Raw genomic sequence first — 20639 nt, forward strand, 5'->3', positions numbered from 1 at the left:
ATTTTTGTTGTTTTAAACCAAACTAATACCTCAAACATTATGAATCAAAGCAATACACAAAAATTTGATAAAAAAAAAATTAAACAAAAAATTTCTAAATCAAAAGAAAAAAAATCAACTTACTCCTTCAGATAGTTGTCACTACTGGAAAATTAATCAAAAGAAAACAATCACTGAAAATAATATCACTAGTATAAACGTCAGTGGTGAATGGTACAAAGATGAGCTGTATATACTTGCTAGTCAAGCTAAGCAAGTATTCTATCTCGATGATCTACTTAGAGGTCGACACTGGAAAATTGTCGAGGATGTCAATCATCGTCAAATTTGGGATATCGAGGACGATGAAACTGATGTTGATGTTGATGTTGTACATGACACAAGCTCATCAAATTTTGTGTTGACCGTGGATCTCTGTCAGTTGGTTATGGAATCTCATCAACCTGCAACATATATTGGCACTATACAAAATTCACCTGCTAATCAATTGGATGATAATTTCATAAATGACGACTTAGGCGAAGAAGAAGTCCATGAATAAGATGAATTGCTAGTTGATATTTGTGAAGATGATGTTAATCATGTGTCTCCGATTGATGTTAATTTAATTAATGATGGAAGTGATAGTGATTATTCTACATAGTTTTTATATTTTTGTAATAAAGACAATCATTTAAAATATAATATATGAGACTTGTAATCATTTTGTTCATTTCCATTTGTGATATTTGATACTAACTAATAATTTAATACTAACTAATAACTTTTGTTCGGAAGTACAATATCAGCTGATATAGCCACCTCTCCCGGAGGAGATGGTGGTGGTCTAAACCCGCCAAATCCTAGTAGAGTACCCTCTTCTTGCGAATCAGGTTAATAATAATTTTCAAATTTTGTTCATAGCTTGAAAGTCAAGCTCAACGAAAGTTTAATATATATTAATATTTCAAATTTTGGTGATTGTTGAAAATGTGGTTAGTTGAACTGCCGAGAAGAAAGGGTCGTGGCCTAGCTAATAACATACCACTTGAAATTCGAAGGCGGAATACCGGGAAACCACTAGATCTTCAGCTTGATCCTAGGACGGACAAAGTGATTGGCTTGGAGGACCAAGCTTTTGTCCACAATATAGGCTTCCAAGTCACCTTGTTGTTGCCAGGACATTACTTGGATTTTGCTGATGTACCCCAACAATTTAAGGAGCAAATCGTACAAAAGATGAAGGTAAAAAATTTGAACAAGTCTTATGGTCTAAATTTTTTATTAAAATCATTTACAAACTAAACTAACGTGTTATTTTTTTAATGTAGCATTTTTATAATGTTGATGGTCATCCAGAACCCGAGACAGTTATGAAAACTATCTACACAGAGATGCGCAAAACATATTATGAGAGAAAGAACATCAGACATACTCACTTCAAAAAATATTACTCTAAGCCGGAAGATTTGGAGAGTGTTCTCATTGCCCCACCAGACCATTGCACCAAGCAGAGTTGGAAAGATATTGTTTAGTTATTTTTTAGCCCAAAATTTATTGTGCGATCCAACCAAAACAAGAAAAACATAAAATAAATGAAGTATACATCGACGCAAGGCACAAAATCGTTGGCAGCTAAGCGTCACCAATTTGTAAGTAAAAATGTTAATTTAATATAACAAAATTATACGTTCTAACATACTATCTCTACATTTGTATAGGCAAACCCTGATGAACATGTTATTAATACTTGGAAAGACAACCATTTGAGAAAATCAACAAAAGTTTTTGTCAATGACGCAGCTCGAGAAAGTTTTGTAAGTTTAAACATTTGTGTTATTATTTTCATTAAACTATGTTACTGTTGTGTTTCTAACACTTTTTATGAACATGAAAAAATGACGGAAGAGCTTGAGAGGGCACAGCTTCAAAGCCAGTCTCAAGGACCAACGGAGGGATCTGAAACTGGATTTGTTGCTGATTCCTCGTCGATCGATCAGTACGAGATTATAAGTAAAGTACTTGGGGAGAGGTCTGACTTTCAAAGAGGAGTGGATTACAGCAAAGAGAAAGTGAAAAAAATCAGCTTCCAGCTCCACAAGTCAAAGTGAGTCACAAGCCCAACCTGCTCATACGCCTCAAGAAGACATGGCTACTATGGCGGAGATGATGAAGTCAATGCGTGAAGAGATTCGGATGTTGAGATATCAACAAGGTCCATCTGGTAATCCTCAGCATACCAGTTCAAAAACTGAGTCGCGGTTTGACAACCTTCTGCAACGGTATTTTCCATCACAACCTAAAGCTGGTATATCTTCTAAAAGTCCACCTCCTTGGTCGATGCCACAACAACAACAACATTTGCATCCACCTCAACAGAATTCTCCTAACATGTATGGAGGTACATCACAACAATTTCAGTACATGTATGGATGCTCCTCCCAGTCCCCTCTAGAGCTGTAAATACGGGTCGGGATTTCTAGCACGGTACGACACAAAAAACTATGGGCCTGGGCCAAGCACGACATGAATTGAAAATTGGCACGGCGCGACATGACATGAGCCTGAGCACGGCACGACACGATAAGCCCGAAGGCACGACACAAAAGCACGAACAAACTAGCCCAAAAGCACGACACGATAAAAAGCCCGATATTTTGACATTAATAATCATAATAAATTTTTATTTGTCAATTATTAATAAATTAAAATAATAATAGAAGTCTTATTTTTCTCAATGTTTATATTTTTATAATTATATTAATTTATTTTCAGATTTGTGAGTTAAATTTTTTAGCATTTATTAGTAGGTATTAAAATTATAATAATTATCTTTGATATAATTTTGTGTAAAATATTGTTAAAAAGTATATAAAAATATCTAAAATTATAATTTAAACAAAGAAATGTATTTGGTTTGGTGGTAAGTTCATTGATAGTTAAAGAGGAGGTGAAGGGTTCAATTCTCCATTCTTACATTTTTTGGCAAATTTGGGCCCAAATAAGAAAAGTGCGGCCCGACATGGAACGAGCACGGCACGACATGGGCCGTGCTGGGCCTACTCTTTCAAAAATGGGCCGGGCCGGCCCGAATTTATCGAAGGCACGAAAATGTGGGCCAGGCCAGCCCACATTTACAGCTCTAGTCCCCTCTTATTTATTACCCCGACGTCCCTGTAGGATCTCAGACATTACATCCTAGGCATCGTGACTTTGGGGATTCATTGCAACAGCAACAACCGCAACCGCAGAAGAGATATGGTCAATTTGTGAGTTCGTCGCAGCAGCAGAGATATGGTCAGTTTGAGAGTTTATTACATCAGTCTCCCTCGGCGCGACCACATACTCGACAATTTGGATCATCTTCGCAGCAGCAGTCTCCACAAGCTTATTACCCTTCACCACCAGCACCACAGTTTGCTTCACCACCATTGTCGCACCCTAACATTGTTGATTACGATATTGACCTGAATGTTAATGAATATTTCTCGCCTGGTTGGCCCGATCCAAACAATAATAATCAGTTTACGTTTTTTAATTAAATTAAGACAATTGATATTTTATTATGTTTATTTTATGATTAGTTTATATGTAATTAAATTAAGACAATTGATATTTTTATTATGTTAATTTTATGATTAATAATAATGTTAATTTTGTTTGATGCATATTAATTGTGTTATTAATAATTAATTTTAATTTATGTTAAATTTTATTATCTTTAAATAAGTATTATATGTATATTTATTATCAAACGAATTATTATATTTTAATATTATTAATTTATTACCGACAGATTAATAGAGGCGGGACCCGCTAGTATTAAATGAGTCAAACGATGTTGACTATTCTTATACACCGACGGAGTCCCGCCCCTATTAATCCACTGGTATTAATAGAATACCGGCGGGGTGTCAGTCCGCCGGTAATACCACTAATTACCGACCGAGTATTACCTGCAGAGCATTACCGGCAGACCCCCGCCGGTAATATTACATTACCGACGGAATGTCCTATTATTACCGGCGGATTAGCTACCTCTTTAAGTTGTATGCTTTTAATTTCCCACTAAACTTCAATCCCTAACAAACCTTGCCTATTATTACCGGGGGAAGCCTCCGCCGGTAATACTGCATTTTGTTGTAGTGTTGTAAGAATCATTTTATTTGCTAGTGACATGGTAGTTTTATGATTCAAATCTATTTATATAAGTGACATGAATTTATGTTGCTGTGAGAATATACCAACGTGATTGGAAGAGAATTAGGTATATTTTTAAATAAGAGAAAAAAGATGAAAGCTATATTAAAGTTACCATGCATCATGTCCTAGTCTTAGTTACATTACATTTAATAGTATTAATATTCTGGTACTCTTACAATTTACTCTAATTTTGTTACAAAAAATTTCATTAAAAAAATACTTGTGGAAAGTGAAACTCTTAGGTACCTAATACCATATAATTGCCAAAATTCATACAAAATTAACTATACAACACCAAGGTACCTAATTAGTGCTAATTCATTCATCTAACCATTAAAACATATTTTAAGCTTTTACTAACACAATTCACAAAAAAAAAAAACTAAACTGATTAGTTCAATTTTTTTACTTACTGCTATAACATTATTACTTACCACTTACTTCAAAATTACTTACCCGTGGTAAAAGGATACTTTACCAATATCTAAATAAGTTACAAATCAATACCAAGATGACCATATTCTCCTTAACTGTACACTTTTCTGGATGTAAAATTACCCCATTGCCCTTACCTTTAACAGCCACATCAATACAATTATGCACAATCAGTTTATATAACCAGTTCTATAGGTATAATAGTATAAAAAATAAATACACCAAACTAGCTCACATCATGACACTTGAAAATTTTAATGGGCCCCACTTGTGGGACTAAGTCCTGAGAGTGACTAAAAATATAAAGTATTTATGCAGTAAATATATATTATGAGCACTCTTAATAGTTACTATATTATTTTAATATTAAGCATTAGATTAACACCAATGATCCATATTTATAATTATTAATTAATATTTTTAAAAATAAATTTTAATTTTTTTTAAATTTTTGTATAGATTAACTACATAACAATAACATTCTTAGTCAACAAGATAAGAGGGGAGGTAGGCCTTATCCCTCTGGGTTGATCTCAGGTTTTCAGAACGCAGTTAGATATGGTGATTTGGTCGATTTAGATTTGCTTGGGTATCCCTTCACTTGGGAAAGAGGCAGAGGCTCCACAAATTTCATTGAGATAAGGTTAGATCGTGCTCTTGTTACCAACAGTTGGTTGAATCTCTTCCCACATGCTACACTTACTAATGTTGAGGTTACTACTTCCGACCATTACCCAATCTTCCTTTCTCCTCTGCCAGTTCGTTCTGTGCATCACAACCGCCCCTCTCGTTTTGAAAATGCATGGTTAAGGGAGTCCATGTGCAGGAAAATGGTCGAAGATATTTGGCTTTCTCATTATGGAAGCTCTTTTAGTACAAAGTTAACCATTTGCGCGCGGGAACTATCGATTTGGGGTAAAGAGATCGCAGGGGCTTTCCAGCAGCGCCTCACTGAATGTCAACGCAGAATTAAGCTTCTTAAATCTTGTACAGATGCTGACTCTATTCGGTTGTTTAATGAAGAGAATAATAAGCTGTTTGAGATCTTAACTCAAAATGAGGTCTTTTGGAGGCAAAGATCTAAGATGCTATGGCTTAAAGAAGGAGATAATAACTCTAGATTTTTTCATGCAGCAACTAGATCGAGAAAGCGTAACAATCAGATTGAGAAGCTTCGTAATAGTGCAGGCGATTTTGTTGATTGGGACCATGGATTACAAGATGTAATGGTGGATTATTTTCAGGATCTTTTTAGGTCCTCGGCCACATCTTGGGAGTATACTGTTCAGTGTATTAATCGTTCTATTTCGCTTGATCAGAGAGAAGTGATGATACAGCCGATCGAGGATGAGGAGGTTAAGAAGGCCTTATTTCAAATGCACCCAGACAAATCCCCAGGCCCAGATGGTATGACTCCGGATTTTTATCAGAAATATTGGGATGTTGTAGGAGATGATGTGGTGCAGCTGGTTCATGACTTTTGGGATAGGGAAGCATTTGAGGAGGGATTAACTTTTACAAATATTGTTTTGATTCCTAAAAAGAAGCAGCCTTTATCTATGGGGGACCTTCGTCCAATCTCCCTTTGCAACGTTCTCTATAAAGTTATTTCAAAAGTTCTGGCTAACAGATTGAAGGGCGTTATTGATTCAGTTATCTCAGAGACTTAATCTGCTTTTATCCCAGGGAGATTAATTACAGATAATATTATGATTTCCTATGAAATCATGCATTACATGAAAAGGAAGACCAAAGGAAAACAAGGTTTTATGGCTCTCAAGTTAGATATGAGCAAGGCGTACGACCGCGTGGAATGGCCCTATTTGCGTGCTGTTCTTAGGAGAATGTGCTTTTCTGAGAAGATTATCAGGCTGTTTATGGTGTGTGTTACGTCTGCTAGATAGCAAATATCTCATGCTGGTAGGGAGTTCGGCCATATAGTCCCAGAAAGAGGACTTCGTCAGGGCGACCCATTGTCCTCATACTTGTTCATTATATGCACAGAGGGCTTCTCTGCTATACTTAGGGACTATGAGCAGAAAAATCTCCTTAAAGGTATCAAAGTTTCGAGGGCAGCTCCCTTTATTTCCCACATGTTCTTTGCGGACGATAGTTATATCTTCTGTAAAGCCAATATGGAGGAAGCTATTCAGGTTAAGTAGCTGCTAGTTGAGTTCGAGGGTGCTTCTGGTCAGAAGATAAATTGTGAGAAATCCTCTATATTTTTTAGTAGGAACACAGAGGCTACAGTGCGTGATGAAGTCTGTGGAGAGCTTGGTATTCATGAAGCTGATGATAATACCACTTATTTGGGCCTTCCGAGTCTTTTGGGTCGCAAGAAATCAAGTTTGCTGGGGTATCTTAAGGATCGCATTCAGCAGCGTGTTACTGGGTGGGAGAACAAATTTTTATCTCGTGCTGGTAAGGAGATTTTGTTGAAAACGGTCGCTCAGGCTCTGCCTAATTACGCAATGAATGTGTTCTTACTCCCTAAGGATCTATCGAATGACTTGCAAAGAACTATGAGTACTTATTGGTGGAAGTCTTCCTCAAAGAAAAAAAAGGGTATTCACTGGATGAGTTGGGAGAGATTGTGTGTTCCTAAAGATATGGGCGGTTTGGGATTTCGATTGCTTTATGATTTTAATGTTGCTCTTCTGGGAAAGCAGTGTTGGAGATTGCTCAACAATCCTGAATCGTTGGTGAGCAAACTATATCGGGCTAGATATTATCCTAATGGGTCTTTCTTATCTGCGAAATTGGGTAACAACCCTAGTTATATCTGGCGTAGCCTCTTGGAGGCTCAACCAATTATTCAACAAGGGGCTTTGGTTTGTGTGGGTTTGGGGAATTCGGTCTCCATTTTGGCCGACCCGTGGCTCCCATCTTTGGAGGATCCTTTTGTGCACTCGTCTCATCCTGCCTTAGTGAACCAACCTGTCTCGTCCCTTATGGAACCAGGTAGAGCTCACTGGGATATCGACTTGATTACTGATCTTTTTCTTCCTCGGGATGTCAATCTCATTCTGGGCATTCCGCTTGGTGAGGGTGAAGACGATCGCTGGTCTTGGCGATTTGAAAAGCTGGGTGATTATTCGGTGAAGAGTGCCTATGTTCAGCTCCAATTAGCCAAAGCTAGCTCCTCTTCATCTGACAATTCTGGGTTCTGGCGTAAGCTTTGGCATCTCAAGGTTCCACCCAAAATTAGAAACTTTCTTTGGCAAGCATCGAGTGGGTGCCTTCCCACGAAAGTCCATCTGGCTCTGAAGCAAGTTCCTATCACGTTTTCTGTCCTCTCTGTAATCTGGAAAGGGAATCGACTCCTCACATTCTTGTTGTTTGCTCATTCTCTGTTGCATGTTGGGATAGGCTTGGCCTTAATACCCCCACTTTCATTCCAGGGTCCTTTGCCTCATGGCTAGCTTCAATTTTTGATAATTTTTCAGGTGATAAACTTGAGATTATTTGTATGGTCTGTTGGGCAATCTGGAAAAACAGGAATGATTTAGTATGGAAGCAAAAAGGTATGAATGTGGATGAGATATTAAGAATGGCAGAGTCGGTGCTCACTCAATGGCGAAATGCCCAAGATAAACACTTTGATTTATCCCTGGCTTTGGTGAATCAGGAGGATGGCAATACTGTATGGTCTCCCCCTGGCGATGGCTTTATAAAAATCAATACAGATGCTGCTATATTTGCTTCCAATGGTTGTTACAGTTATTCATGTGTGGCTCATGATCATAGGGGTCAATTGATTGAAGCAGTGGCGCATTGCCGAAGAGGTGCAGTCAACCCCGAAGTGGCTGAAGCTTTGGCCATCAAGGAGGCACTTAGCTGGATAAAGGATTCGGGGTGGCACAAGGTGGAACTTGAATCTGATTGCTTACTAGTAGTGCAAGCCTTACGTTGTACCTCTCAGCTAAAATCCTATTTTGGTCGTGTCATTGCCGATTGTAAAAGGCTGCTTGCTGTAATCAAACCACATATTGTTTTTGTTAAGTTCATTAAACGTTCAGCTAACAATGTAGCTCATTCCCTAGCTAGGTCTACTTGTTACCCATCTGAACGTAGGTTGAGAGTGTTAAAAGCTCCTTCCGAACTTAGAGATATTTTGTTGCAAGATTATTGCTATGAATAAATAATCTCTCTTTATGTCAAAAAAAAAAAAAAAAACTACATAACAAACACATACTTATTAAATTAAAGAATTTAAAAAAATCTTATTTAAGCATTATATATGAAAATGAAAATTCGAAATTAATGTAAAAAAATCTTTACTTGATTTGCTATACTAAATCACGTATTATCACATCATCATAATTATTAGTTACCGTTGAAAAAGATTTCATATATATATATATATATATATTAATAGATAAATTTGTAAACAAGCTTTACTATACTAGAAAACACAGGCAGATCTCTTTTTTATATTACAAAAAACAATGGGAAGACGAGTGTAATAAGATCTCTCAAGTTTCATACAAGCTTTAACAGCCGCCAAAATTTTTACAAGGGTTGTAAAACATGACACAGTGCTTGCTTCCTTGAAATTTGAAAATCATTAATAGATAAAAAGGGCTTTACAAAACAAAATGTCTGAAAGTTGGTTGAATCAAATCAGTCCTTGACATCAGTAACGCCTTCTGTAGAAATCTGAAAGCGTGCATCAGCTTCAGCCAAACATGGAGAGCTTATTACTTTACAAATGCGCTCTTCCCCTCTTCCCTTCCGTAGAGCAAGCCTATTACAATATCATTACACAATCAATTATGTATCAAATTCAAACCTTTCTGAACTTTTTGCAGCAAAAGACAACTAAAAGCTCGGTATAACGAACCTTGTTGTGGAGGCATGCGCCATGATGTTACCACCAATGGGCTTAAACTGAGGACCAGCAAAGAGTGCAGAACCATCTACTTGTGCAACTACTTGATTTGTAATAACAACAGCGACACCAAACTACAGTCGTTTGTATACCATGGTTATGTTGATTAAAAACAAGGTCAAAATACAGATGACAGACCATTTGTGCTTGTGCAAGTAAATTTAACTAACAAAAGTGAGAATATATATATTTATATATATTATATATAAATATGCTGCAATCAGTAGAATTCTCATTTCTCAATCGAACACTAAAAACCTTCAAATCTCAACATGCAGAACCAAAAATATCCTTCAGGCATATTAGGACCCAAGATGTACGAATCTTTACCTCATCTGCTAACTTCTGAAGACTACGAAGAAACTTCGCAAGATGCATTTGGCGAGCTGAAAGTTCTCCTCTTCCAGAAAAGTCTGTTCTGTAGAGAGCTGTAGCACTGTCGACTACCATGAGAGCAAATCTATCAACCAAAAATTAGTTTACATAATTAAACTTCCCTGCACTTTATAGGCTGGGCCAAAACAGCTCTAACAAATAAATTCCCTTTATGGGGAAAAAATAACATTCCCCACAGTAAATCACTTTTAAGAACATTGCTGACATTGACAACTTTAAGCAATCGAGTATTATCATACCTTGTTTCAACCATCATTGATGCTGCTTCAAGCAAGAGCCTTGACTGATGGTCAGTGTTATAAGCCCTAGCATAAGCCACATTCTCCAAGACATCTGCCCCGTTCAGTCCAAACCTGCAGCAATCAACACCCTCAAATACACACGGCACAGCATCATAATCGCACAAATCACATCAATGTAGTCATAAATAACCTTTCTGCTATCTGTAAGAGTCGCTGGGGTCTAAATGTTCCCTCAGCATCAATGTACATTGCTTTCCCCTCTCCACCTCCTTGATCTAATGGGAGCTGAAATACCAACGTCTTAGAATTGAACCTTCAAATGAATAAACTTATACTGCAAGCAATTGCAAAATCTAGGTGAACTCCACTATTCTCAAAATTCTTTATTCTAATGAATTAATGGGAAGTTAAAGTATTTATCTAGCGTATTACATTTTCATCATATGGTCCATTTGATTTTTCTTGACAGTGAAATACTCAATTTCAACCACGAATACCCATCTGCTTGGTAGGTAGTAAGACAAAATAAAAACACTTACTTGGCAAGTGACACAGAGCGTATGACAGAGTTGAGTCTTTCCAGAACGAAACTCACCATATAACTCGGTAATAGATCCCGTCTCAATTCCTCCTGCCAGAAAATCATTTAGCTTTATTACTAATCATACTACAATATATTCAATGGAAAACTAACTACTAAGTCATCAAATTCAAGTTGAATATTGATTTAGTTTTGAGTAATGATATGTGCAAGTGTGAACCAAAATATGCACTAAGACATTATACACAATAATGTGGAACTGCTTTTTTAAAACAATGGGTTCAGTTTTAATAGATGTGATTAGCTAGTTAATGTTTAGGTATATATTTTAGGTGCACATATCATTACTCGTTAGTTTTTGCAGATGTGAGGATTCTCACCCTCCAAGACCTTGTCAAGTTCCCTTGATCCTGATGTAATTTGAATGATTTCAAGCCTCTGGGCATGAAGTTGGCTAGCACTAGTAAAACCCAATGGGACCAATTTGGAGGCTGTTAATACAATGAGTCAAGACATGAATATCTGATTCTATAATAAAAAAACTGCTCACAATTCTGATGGATAAAAAGAGGTCAATTAGGCATTAAATTACATGCCTGCTTCAATGATCTTGTCAACTTTAGCTTCACTAATTCCTTTAATTTGCAGAAGATCTTTTCTTGGAGAGTAAGCAACAGATTCAATCGTGCAAAGACCCGCATCTTTAAGCTTCTTTACATCAATGGCAGCTATTCCGGACGCCTTTAGTTAAAGATTGAGAACATTAAAAACAGGCATCACTAAACTACTCATCAGACAACTAAAAAAAGACTATTTTTAAAGTTGTATGCATCAATTGAACAAATAAGTGTTCAATCAAGAAAACGATTACGAATACAAATCCCTCATCAGACAAAAGCCTGGGGTTTACGTAATTAGTAATAGACAATCACCATTCTTGAAACACATGTTACGGCAATATAATATATTATTATATATATATATATTTGTGTAGATACATATACCTACAAATATGAAAATCTAGCTAAAAATACGATCTTGGGCAAAAGGTAAAGAAAATTCGGACACCCAAAAAAAGTCAAAAGAACGAAATTGTCTAGGTTACTCATGGCAATAAGAAAGGCCCTCAAAATCTAATTGAAAAGGAACCCATTTCCCTAAACGCGTGAATCAGACATAAAAACGAAGAAATGGGACTACAGTCTAAGAAAAATATCGAATTTGAAAGAGGGTATTTTCTTGAAAAGTTGTGGGGACTTACCTGAAGCTGTTCGACAGGGAAAGGACCGTGCTGAACTTCCTCGAGTTCTTGTTGCTCTTGAGCCCCCTTCTGATTTCTCTGCTGCTCCATTTTCTGCGGCTGAAAATCCTTGAATTGAACCCCAAAATATATCTATTGTTGTCTTTCTCAGCGAAAGATGTGAAAGAAATCAGAGGGGATTTTGGACTTGGGTTGGGACAGTGGAAAGAATGGAGGGAAATGAAAATGCTTCAAAAGCTTTTTTATAAAAGCGCCAAGAAGCTTACAGGGTACGTTATTAAAATTAATAAATTTTTATTATTTAAAATATAAAATAAAATAAAATAAAAAGGCCGTAATATAGTAATATAGCCCATAAAGAACTGGGTTGATACTTAATATAATAAGGATATTTTTTCAGATTTATGGGATTTACACCATATTTTTTTCCGAAATTTTATGGAAAAAGTTCAGAAAAAAAAAAAAAATTATGGGAAAATGAATATACTAAGGAACTAAAGTTTAAAGCAAAATCTGGCAGTGAAACAGGGTACATTGGGAATTACTGTTCCATTCCCTCCCACAAAAACCAAGAAGGAATATCCCTCCCATCACAAGAAGAGACGAAGAGCAACCAAAATCCGGCGGCAACTTTCTAAAGCTTCAAGTGGCAATTTTAACAACTCATCTTTCTTCTTGTCTTCTTTTTCTTTTGCTGAAATCATTCATCGACAACCCTTTATTTTTTTCGTCTTATTTTCTTTTGTCGACAATATTTATTCACAACTCTTCCTCCTTCTTTTTCTTATGGTGTTGCAATCTTCGGATTTAGTTTTTTTTCCTAGATATAATTTTGTTTTTGTTTTTAAATCTAAAAAGTAGAGGTGGCAATTTGGGTCACGATACGACATGATTAAGGTAAACACCAACACGACACGTTTAATAATCGTGTCGTGTTCGTGTTTGAGTTTTTGACACGTTTAATAATCGTATCGTGTTCATGTTTACTTTAATCATGTCGTGTCATAATCGTGTTGACCCGTTTAATAATCGTGTCGTGTCAGACACGATAACACGAATAATTTACATAAGTTTTATGATTTTTTCACATACTTATGATTAATCATGTCATAATCGTGTTATCGTGTTCGTGTCGTGTTCGTGTTCGTATTTTTGACACGTTTAATAATCGTGTTGTGCTCGTGTTTACCTTAATCGTGTCGTGCATAATCGTGTCAACACGAATTTGACACGTTTACACGAATTGCCAGCCCTACTAAAAAGTAGCCACTAACATGCCTAATTTTTTAAGTTTTTTTAGGTAAAAGATTATTCATATATTGCAAATATGATGTATTCTCCTCTTGTGTTGCAGACAGATATGGTTTGCTCGTTTATTTTTTCTTCAGATTTGCAATAGGTAACTGATTACCTTCACGTTCTGATATATGTGTATATTTCTGAGTTATTTAAGGTAACTAGTTACCCGTGTTACTAAGAATATAGATTATTTTTCCTCATTTCTTTATGAAGTTCGTATTTTTTAAGTTTTTTTTAGTTTTAGTGATTGTTTTAAGATCATATCAGGTTTTTTTTCTTGAAATTTGAATTTTTTTTTTTAGATTCGAGATAAGTAACAAAATCCCAACATCTTATGCTATATGTATACTTTTAGATTTTTTAGGTAACTAGTTACCCTTCTTATGTTAACAGATTACCTCTTGTGATAGCATGTTATTTATTCTAGTTCTAGTAACAAAAAAATCAAGGTGGAAATGTGAAATGTAATCAATCAATTAACTAGTTACCTTACTCATATTAAAAAAAAAAAACTTTACAAAACAATCACAATAAAATTTAATATAAAAATGGTTATATAATATTAATATAAACAAAATCACTTAAGCTAAAAAATAATAATCAAAGTACAAAAATATTCTTCCAATTTAACTTGATTAAGAGTAAAACTAAAACATAAACAAGTTTTTGTACCAAAAAAAAAAAGAGAAAATAAACCAATAAAATTGAAAGATCTTTAAAAAAAAGTCATAAAATAAGTTTTTGAAAAAAACCCATATTTTTTAAACTTGTTAAAAAAATACTATATAAAATGTAATTTTCTCTATAATAAGAGATCCGATGTCAGGCTAGTTGTTATCGACAGAATGGCCCAATGGATTTTTTTTAGAATATAACATATTTTATTTTTGGGAATTTTTAAAAAATATGGCTTTTATACTATTAATGTGCAAAAATATGAAAATTATACTTTTCTTAATTTGTATGGGAAAATTTATTAAAGACAAAATTAAAATATGGGAAACACAATTAGTAGCTAACTAAAATATGGAAATGTTACATTTTTTTATCATAGTTATATTTTCTTTGATTTTGAATGTGATTTTATTTTATTTTATTTTTTAATTTTTTTAATTATTTTTTCAGTTCTTTTTTTTCTTTTTTCCTTACTTATTTTTTCTTTTTTTCTTCTATCAATTTTTTTTTTATCTTTTTTTTTTCTTTCCATTTTTCCATTCTTCTTCTTCTTCTTTATTAATTTATCAAATTTTTTATTTCATTTGTAATATTTTTTTTTCATATTTTTTCAGTTTTTTTCCCTTTTTTCTCATTTTCCCTTCTATTTTTTCTTCATTTTTGCATTTATTAGTTTCTCCTCCCATTTTTTTTTTTTTCACACATATGAGCTTTTTTTTTTCTTCTTCCATTTTTTTTTTCATTTTTCACACATATGAGATTTTTCTTTCTTTCTTTTTTTCTTCTTCTATTTTTTTTTTCAATTTTTTCTTTCCATTTTCCCATTATTTTTCTTCTTCTTTTTTTCATTTTTATTCATTCATCTATTTTTTTCATTCATCATTTGTTTTGTTTTTTCATATTTTTTTTAGTTTTCTTTCCAAAGTTTTTTTTTCCTTATTTTTTCTTATTTTTTTGTACTTATTATTTTCTCATTCCATTTTCTTTTTTCTCCCTTTTTCACACATGTTTTAACATTACATAATTATTTTACTATTTTTTATGTATTATCTTTTATTATTATAATTTTTTTATAGTTTTTTCCACTATATGTAAAAAAATTCAAATAAATTTTTTCAGCATTTTGTTTTTACTGTAACCCTTATAGGAACACCAAAAATTGGAAAGAAAACTAATAAAAATATGCAAATGTGAATAGATAACCAGTTACCCTGATGGGAACATTCAAATCTAGAAAAAAAATTACATGAAGAAGATGGGAGAAAAGGGAAAAGGGGTGGATCTGATTTTTTTTTTCTATCTTCAAATTTGTGGAAACTGGTTATGTACACCCTAAATATCCACGCATATTAGCGATCTAGAAAATGACCTAATTCGATCTGACACGTGTAGATCGTCCACCCGGAGCTGTGTGTTATGGGCCTCCTTCTGTCCAGCCTAAGCTGATTAGAGAGTTAACTTCCACACGAAGGCATCGTGTAGCAGAAGTATGAATGTCACGAGCTAGCGCCACATTAAGCTCATGATGCAACAGAAATCTGACATTCGAACCCTTGTAAATTCAACCACGCAATATAAACGTGCATATATCAGACATCACGTGTCTATTATATTCCTGAATTCTCGAACACGCAGTATAAACGTGCGTGTACAGGCATCCCACGCCTAATTTGGGCCATGCGGCCCATTATCCCTCCTTACCTATTGATTAGACCACACTTCACTGCAAAGTTTAGGAATTAATCATCAGTGTCACAGACATGACGTGAAGGATAAAGAGATCACGGGATGACCCCATTGCCAGCCCAGATATCTTCTTCCTATAAATACCGAGACCCTGGGTAGTGCAATGAGTTAGCATATTTTTGTAAAGAAACACTCTGTAAGAAATAGTAACGAGATATCAATAATATCGCCTGGTGGACTAGAGAGATTTTAACCTTCGAACCACCTAAAAAGAAAGGAGTGATCATCTAAAGTTATTTTCATATTCTAGTTCACCAATTAGCACTAATCCATTCCATTTATTCGTATAATTACCTGTTGGCGAAGAACCGCGTCAATAGGTTACCTTCCCGTTATTTGTATGTATATTTCTTGGGTAACTGGTTACCTTCACGTTAATATGTGTGTATATATTTTGGGTTCTTTATGGTAACTAGTTACCTATGTTACTAAAATCATAATTATTTTTTCCTTTTTTTAATGAAGTGTTCTTCCTCTTTTTCATTCAGATTTGATGTTTCTTTTCATATTTAATAAGAGTAACCCGTCACCCCTCTTATGGTAACTGGTTACCCCTCTTATGACAGAAGGTTACTCCTCTTAGGTAACTGGTTACTCTTCCTGGTACATGTTATTTAACCTAGCTCTAGGATTTTTTTTACATAATTGTCAAAGATAAATCAAGTAACTGGTTACCTTACCCAAGATTTGAAAAAAGAAACGTACAATATAAAAATAAGAAAAGAAATGTTTATAATAAATAAAAAAATAATAAACATAATTCATATCACAAAAAAAAAAAGATTTTCGCAAAACAACCAAAGAAAAATTTAATATAAAATTAGTTATATAAAAAGAAATATAATTCAAATTTTGATTTGGGAGTCAAAGAATTCTAGTAATGAGGAAGTTTCATTCCAAGTAAATTAACAGTGCAAAAAAGATAAGTAAATATATTGTGATTGTTAAGAATGAGTAGTATATCAAATCATTTGTGTGGAGTGGAATTAAAGAAATTCGATAGAAATTACAGAATGTGAAAGTCAAAGGGATTGTTTGCTTACCCCAAGTGTTTGGCTAACACAATCTTAGAGTAGGATCCAAGAATAAGAATAGGAGTTGGCTAAGATATATAATAGAACGTGATTATCAACCTACCAAAAAACCCAAAAGGGTGGTCCCCATCATTTATAATACTAAGACAAAATGTATCATTCAGTAAATTTTTTTCCTAAATTTTGTAGTTTTGCACCATTGATGAGGCTCTTGAGAAAAATGACCAATATTTTGTCAGAACTAATAAAAATCTCATAGACACGAAAGGAAAATTATTATGAGAACTGGTTGATTTTAGAGGGCATGAGGAAGTTTTCAAGATATTTTTTAAAATGATTTTAAAATACCAATGGCAGTTCTTACCTCATGCTTATTTAGTTGGTTTGATGACACCTAAAATAATATAAAAAGTAATATAAAAAAGTTAAAGTAAAATAATATAAAAATATAAAATCTACCATTTATAATAACTGAAAATGTAAGTTTTTTTCTATGAAAAACGTAGTGTAGAAAAGTTAAAAAAATTAAACAAAATGAAATTACAAAACTATCATTGTACTTGAAAAAAAGTTCAATGGTAATAAAGATATGACATAATCATAAATTTTGACAAAAATATGGGGAAAAAAAAGCCATAAAATGATAAAAAAAAGTATAAAAAGCCATAAAAAAAATTATGTTGAAAAAAAAGCCACATTTTTTAAAACTTCAATAAAAAGTCCATATAAAATGTAATTTCCACTTTATTTTTTATGGATATCCATTATTATTGAGAATCTACACAAAATAACATGTAATATACTTTATAATGATTATATTCTATTTCAATATTTCTCACAAAATTGTTCATCTACCCCTTTAAAATGGCCTAACTACCCTTTAAAATTATAACTAAGTACTACAAAATAATTAAAATACCTTTATGTAATTCAAAATCCAGCAAAATCTTCTCATTCTTATATCTTTCAAATCATCATACTCATTTTTCAAATCACAAAGAGAATCACGAACGAATTTCGAATCACAAAAGGAATCTCATGCTCAATAAATTCACATCATTTTTTGCAAAAGTTTCAAAAGTTAACTTGCAAACGTTAACCTATTATTTATTTGAAGTAATTGATAATGGATAAGTAATATTGTTATTTAGATTATGAGTGTGTTGTAAAATAGTTTGTATCTATTTTGCGAGCTATTCTGGATTGAAAAAACAATAAAAAAAATAAGTTCGTGCTAAGATGACAATTTTTTCTATTGAAATTTGCGATTCAGACTTAGTTCGAACTAGGTCAAAGTTCGAACTATGCCAATTTATATATATAATCACATTGTTATATATTTTACGGATGAGTCATGTTGATGCGGTTTTTCGCTAACAGTAGATTTAGAAATCTAATAAGGATATTAGTGCTTATTTGCAAACCGTAATGAAATTATAAGAACCATTTCGTACACACACAATTTTACGTGGTTTAATAATTAAAATTCACCTAGTCCACGAGATAATATTATTGCTTTTCTCTTACAATTTATGCAGAGTTTCAGTATTACAAAAAAGTCGTCCCCTTCCCTGTGCATTATTCCTAATATTTATAGGGGAATTTCCTGGACAGGGTTGCGTAACAGTGTGCATAAATATGATATACATTTAGTACAGATTATTCCAATTTACATTGGGATATGATTGTATAACAGAATATACTCCTGCTACATTAGGTAATAAATGATAAATGTGCAATACAACTTGGGCGTTAATGAGTGTATAAAGAGCCTCCAAGTCTTTTGGGATCCTTCAGTATGCGTTCTGACCAGGTTTCCACGAGCTGAATATCTTCATCGAGCTGGTGATCAAAGATTATTCGAACCTTAGCTCGGATTAACTTCAGAGTGCCCAAAAAGGGGGATCTGTCCACTATATGCCTCGAACTAGATCGTTATCCTAAGAGGCGACCTAATAATAACCTGAACATTGTATTACCAAGTCCCAACTCGAGCTGCTCATATCATCATCGACTAGATGTTCTACTTGTCTATTTTTCCATATACTCATCTGCCAGGTGTACTCCTAGCTGAGTGATTAAACTCGCGCTAATTTTTAGGGTACAACAAGTCACATATAAATATTGTTGTGTTATATAGTGGAGAATGAGAGCAAGTTGTTAATTAAGGTTGGTCTTTTATTGCCAAATAGAGTAGACGGATGAAGATGCCAAGGATTATCACTTACAACGATCTTGTTGATCATTTATATACTTTAACAGGAGCTGAGAAATCTAGTTTAATATTGAATAAAAGGTAATTTATCATTTTGAAAGTAAGGTATTTCTCCAACTATGATTTGTAATGACGATGATGTGTATTTCTTTCTTGATGAGAAAGCAACATACCTATCAAACACTGCATGCCTCTTTGGGTATCCATTGTAAAGAGGAGAAATAATGATCAATTGGCTACTGAAACTCTTGAGTTGAATCGAATTCATTTCAGGGACACCAATGTGGATGATCATTCACAATTTGAAGATGGTGCCTTCAACATGGATTGTGAAGATGAAAATGATGTTGTGCTAGAACAAGGTAAGGACCTTTGTTGGTTCAAGATTACCACGTACATCATAGTCCAAAAATGTCTCAAACAATTTAGAATATGGTTTGAACCTAAATATTGAAACATAAAATCAAAGTAGATTTTTTTTACATACTAAAAAAAGTAGTTCGCAATTTTTTAATTTTTTTTATCTATATGCTCTTTTACAATTAATTATTCATTCACAAATATATTTTTATATAAATTGGCATTTGTTATTTTTAAATTCCCTTATAAGCTTTCATACAACTCTTCAGTTACAACAAATCAAGAACATAGTACTCAAATCAAGAAAATTACATCATGGCAAGTTTATTTTACCAGATATTCAGCTCAACTCACAACAGAATCAACAACTATCCTAACAGAAATTCCTAGGCAAATCAGTTACAATATTTTGCTATAAATAAAGGAGTTCAGAGAGAAGATTTTTATCTGTGATTTTAGAATCTAAAATCATTGCTCTGACGCATCCAGTTCTTCAAGCTTGAGAAGTTTTTCCTTGAGAGTAGATCTCGTGTGAGGTTCATATAACAGAAAGAAAAAGAGAGAGAGAGATTAGTCTTATGAGAGTGAGAGATATAAAAGGAAAACCAGAGAAGAATAAGAAGTCCAGAGGCTTACCAGTCGGATTGTGACTTGGATCCTCATCTGATGTACTTGAAGACCTTGATTTGCATAGTGAAATCTGAGCTCAATCCCTGAGGCGAGCTCGATGAGGATGTAGCCCCAATTGGTGGTGAACCTCGATAAAATTCTGTGTGCCCCTTCTTCTCTAATCTCCTCTCTTCTCCTTGATTGTTTCAGTACTAAGTTCTGCATATGTGCCCTAGATATTGGTCTCTTTTTTTCTTCTGTGTGGTTTTTTGTGAGAAGAACAAAATGAACATATAATCTGAGAAAGACAAAATAAAGTTAGATATTATTGTTAATAATATAAGTTTTATTAATATGTAAGGGTAGTTTAGTCTTTTAGCCTCTCATTATTTTGGCTATATATTTTGTTGCTCTTGTACTCTTATTTTCATCTCTTTCGACACAATAAAAACCTAGCCTCCCTTTTGATTCTCTCTCAAATCTCCTTTGTCTATTTTGCAAAATTATCATGGTATCAGAGCCAATCTCCTTTGTCGATCACCGAGATTATAATCCTAGTGCAACCAAATCGAGGGTACTCAAGAACATTGCTCTGATACCATGATAATTTTAGATTGTTGTGGTTGCAAATTGGCAAAATTTTATGCTTTACCTTTTTATAAAAGTGTTTTTGTTTCTCTTGTACCTTTTGATTTGATTTACTCTGATGTGTGGGGGCCATCATCCGTTCTAACAAAAGGTGGATCACGTTAC

General features: G+C 33.9%; 2 protein-coding genes across 2 annotated transcripts; one reads left to right on the forward strand and one right to left on the reverse strand.

Moving 5' to 3' along the window:
* Positions 1 to 2136: 2136 nt before the first annotated feature.
* On the forward strand, positions 2137 to 6287 carry LOC133795438 (uncharacterized). Its single transcript, XM_062232890.1, has 2 exons — positions 2137 to 2438; positions 5105 to 6287. The coding sequence occupies exons 1-2, from the start codon at positions 2137 to 2139 to the stop codon at positions 6285 to 6287; spliced, it is 1485 nt and encodes a 494-aa protein (XP_062088874.1).
* Positions 6288 to 9013: 2726 nt separating this feature from the next.
* On the reverse strand, positions 9014 to 12171 carry LOC133797362 (DNA repair protein RAD51 homolog). The gene is made up of 9 exons (XM_062235241.1): positions 11949 to 12171; positions 11284 to 11428; positions 11068 to 11178; positions 10686 to 10777; positions 10337 to 10431; positions 10144 to 10257; positions 9839 to 9968; positions 9461 to 9582; positions 9014 to 9364 (listed from the first exon to the last, which is right to left on the reverse strand). Exons 1-9 carry the CDS (start codon positions 12036 to 12038, stop codon positions 9241 to 9243), a joined length of 1023 nt encoding a protein of 340 aa, XP_062091225.1. The 5' UTR covers positions 12039 to 12171; the 3' UTR covers positions 9014 to 9240.
* Positions 12172 to 20639: the final 8468 nt, after the last annotated feature.

The sequence above is a fragment of the Humulus lupulus genome, chromosome 8 (genome assembly GCF_963169125.1).
Source record: "Humulus lupulus chromosome 8, drHumLupu1.1, whole genome shotgun sequence".
NCBI lineage: Eukaryota > Viridiplantae > Streptophyta > Magnoliopsida > Rosales > Cannabaceae > Humulus > Humulus lupulus.

What these genes read in the sequence shown, in the direction of transcription:
- LOC133795438 (XM_062232890.1), top strand. Translation starts at nt 2,137, where the DNA reads ATGGCGGAGATGATGAAGTCAATGCGTGAAGAGATTCGGATGTTGAGA. An exon ending in TCCCAGTCCCCTCTAGAGCT is followed by an intron (nt 2,439 to 5,104) that starts GTAAATACGGGT and finishes TAACATTCTTAG; the next exon opens with TCAACAAGATAAGAGGGGAG.
- LOC133797362 (XM_062235241.1), bottom strand. Translation starts at nt 12,038, where the DNA reads ATGGAGCAGCAGAGAAATCAGAAGGGGGCTCAAGAGCAACAAGAACTC. An exon ending in CTCTTACAGATAGCAGAAAG is followed by an intron (nt 10,258 to 10,336) that starts GTTATTTATGAC and finishes TGATTGCTGCAG; the next exon opens with GTTTGGACTGAACGGGGCAG. An exon ending in GCGCATGCCTCCACAACAAG is followed by an intron (nt 9,365 to 9,460) that starts GTTCGTTATACC and finishes ATATTGTAATAG; the next exon opens with GCTTGCTCTACGGAAGGGAA.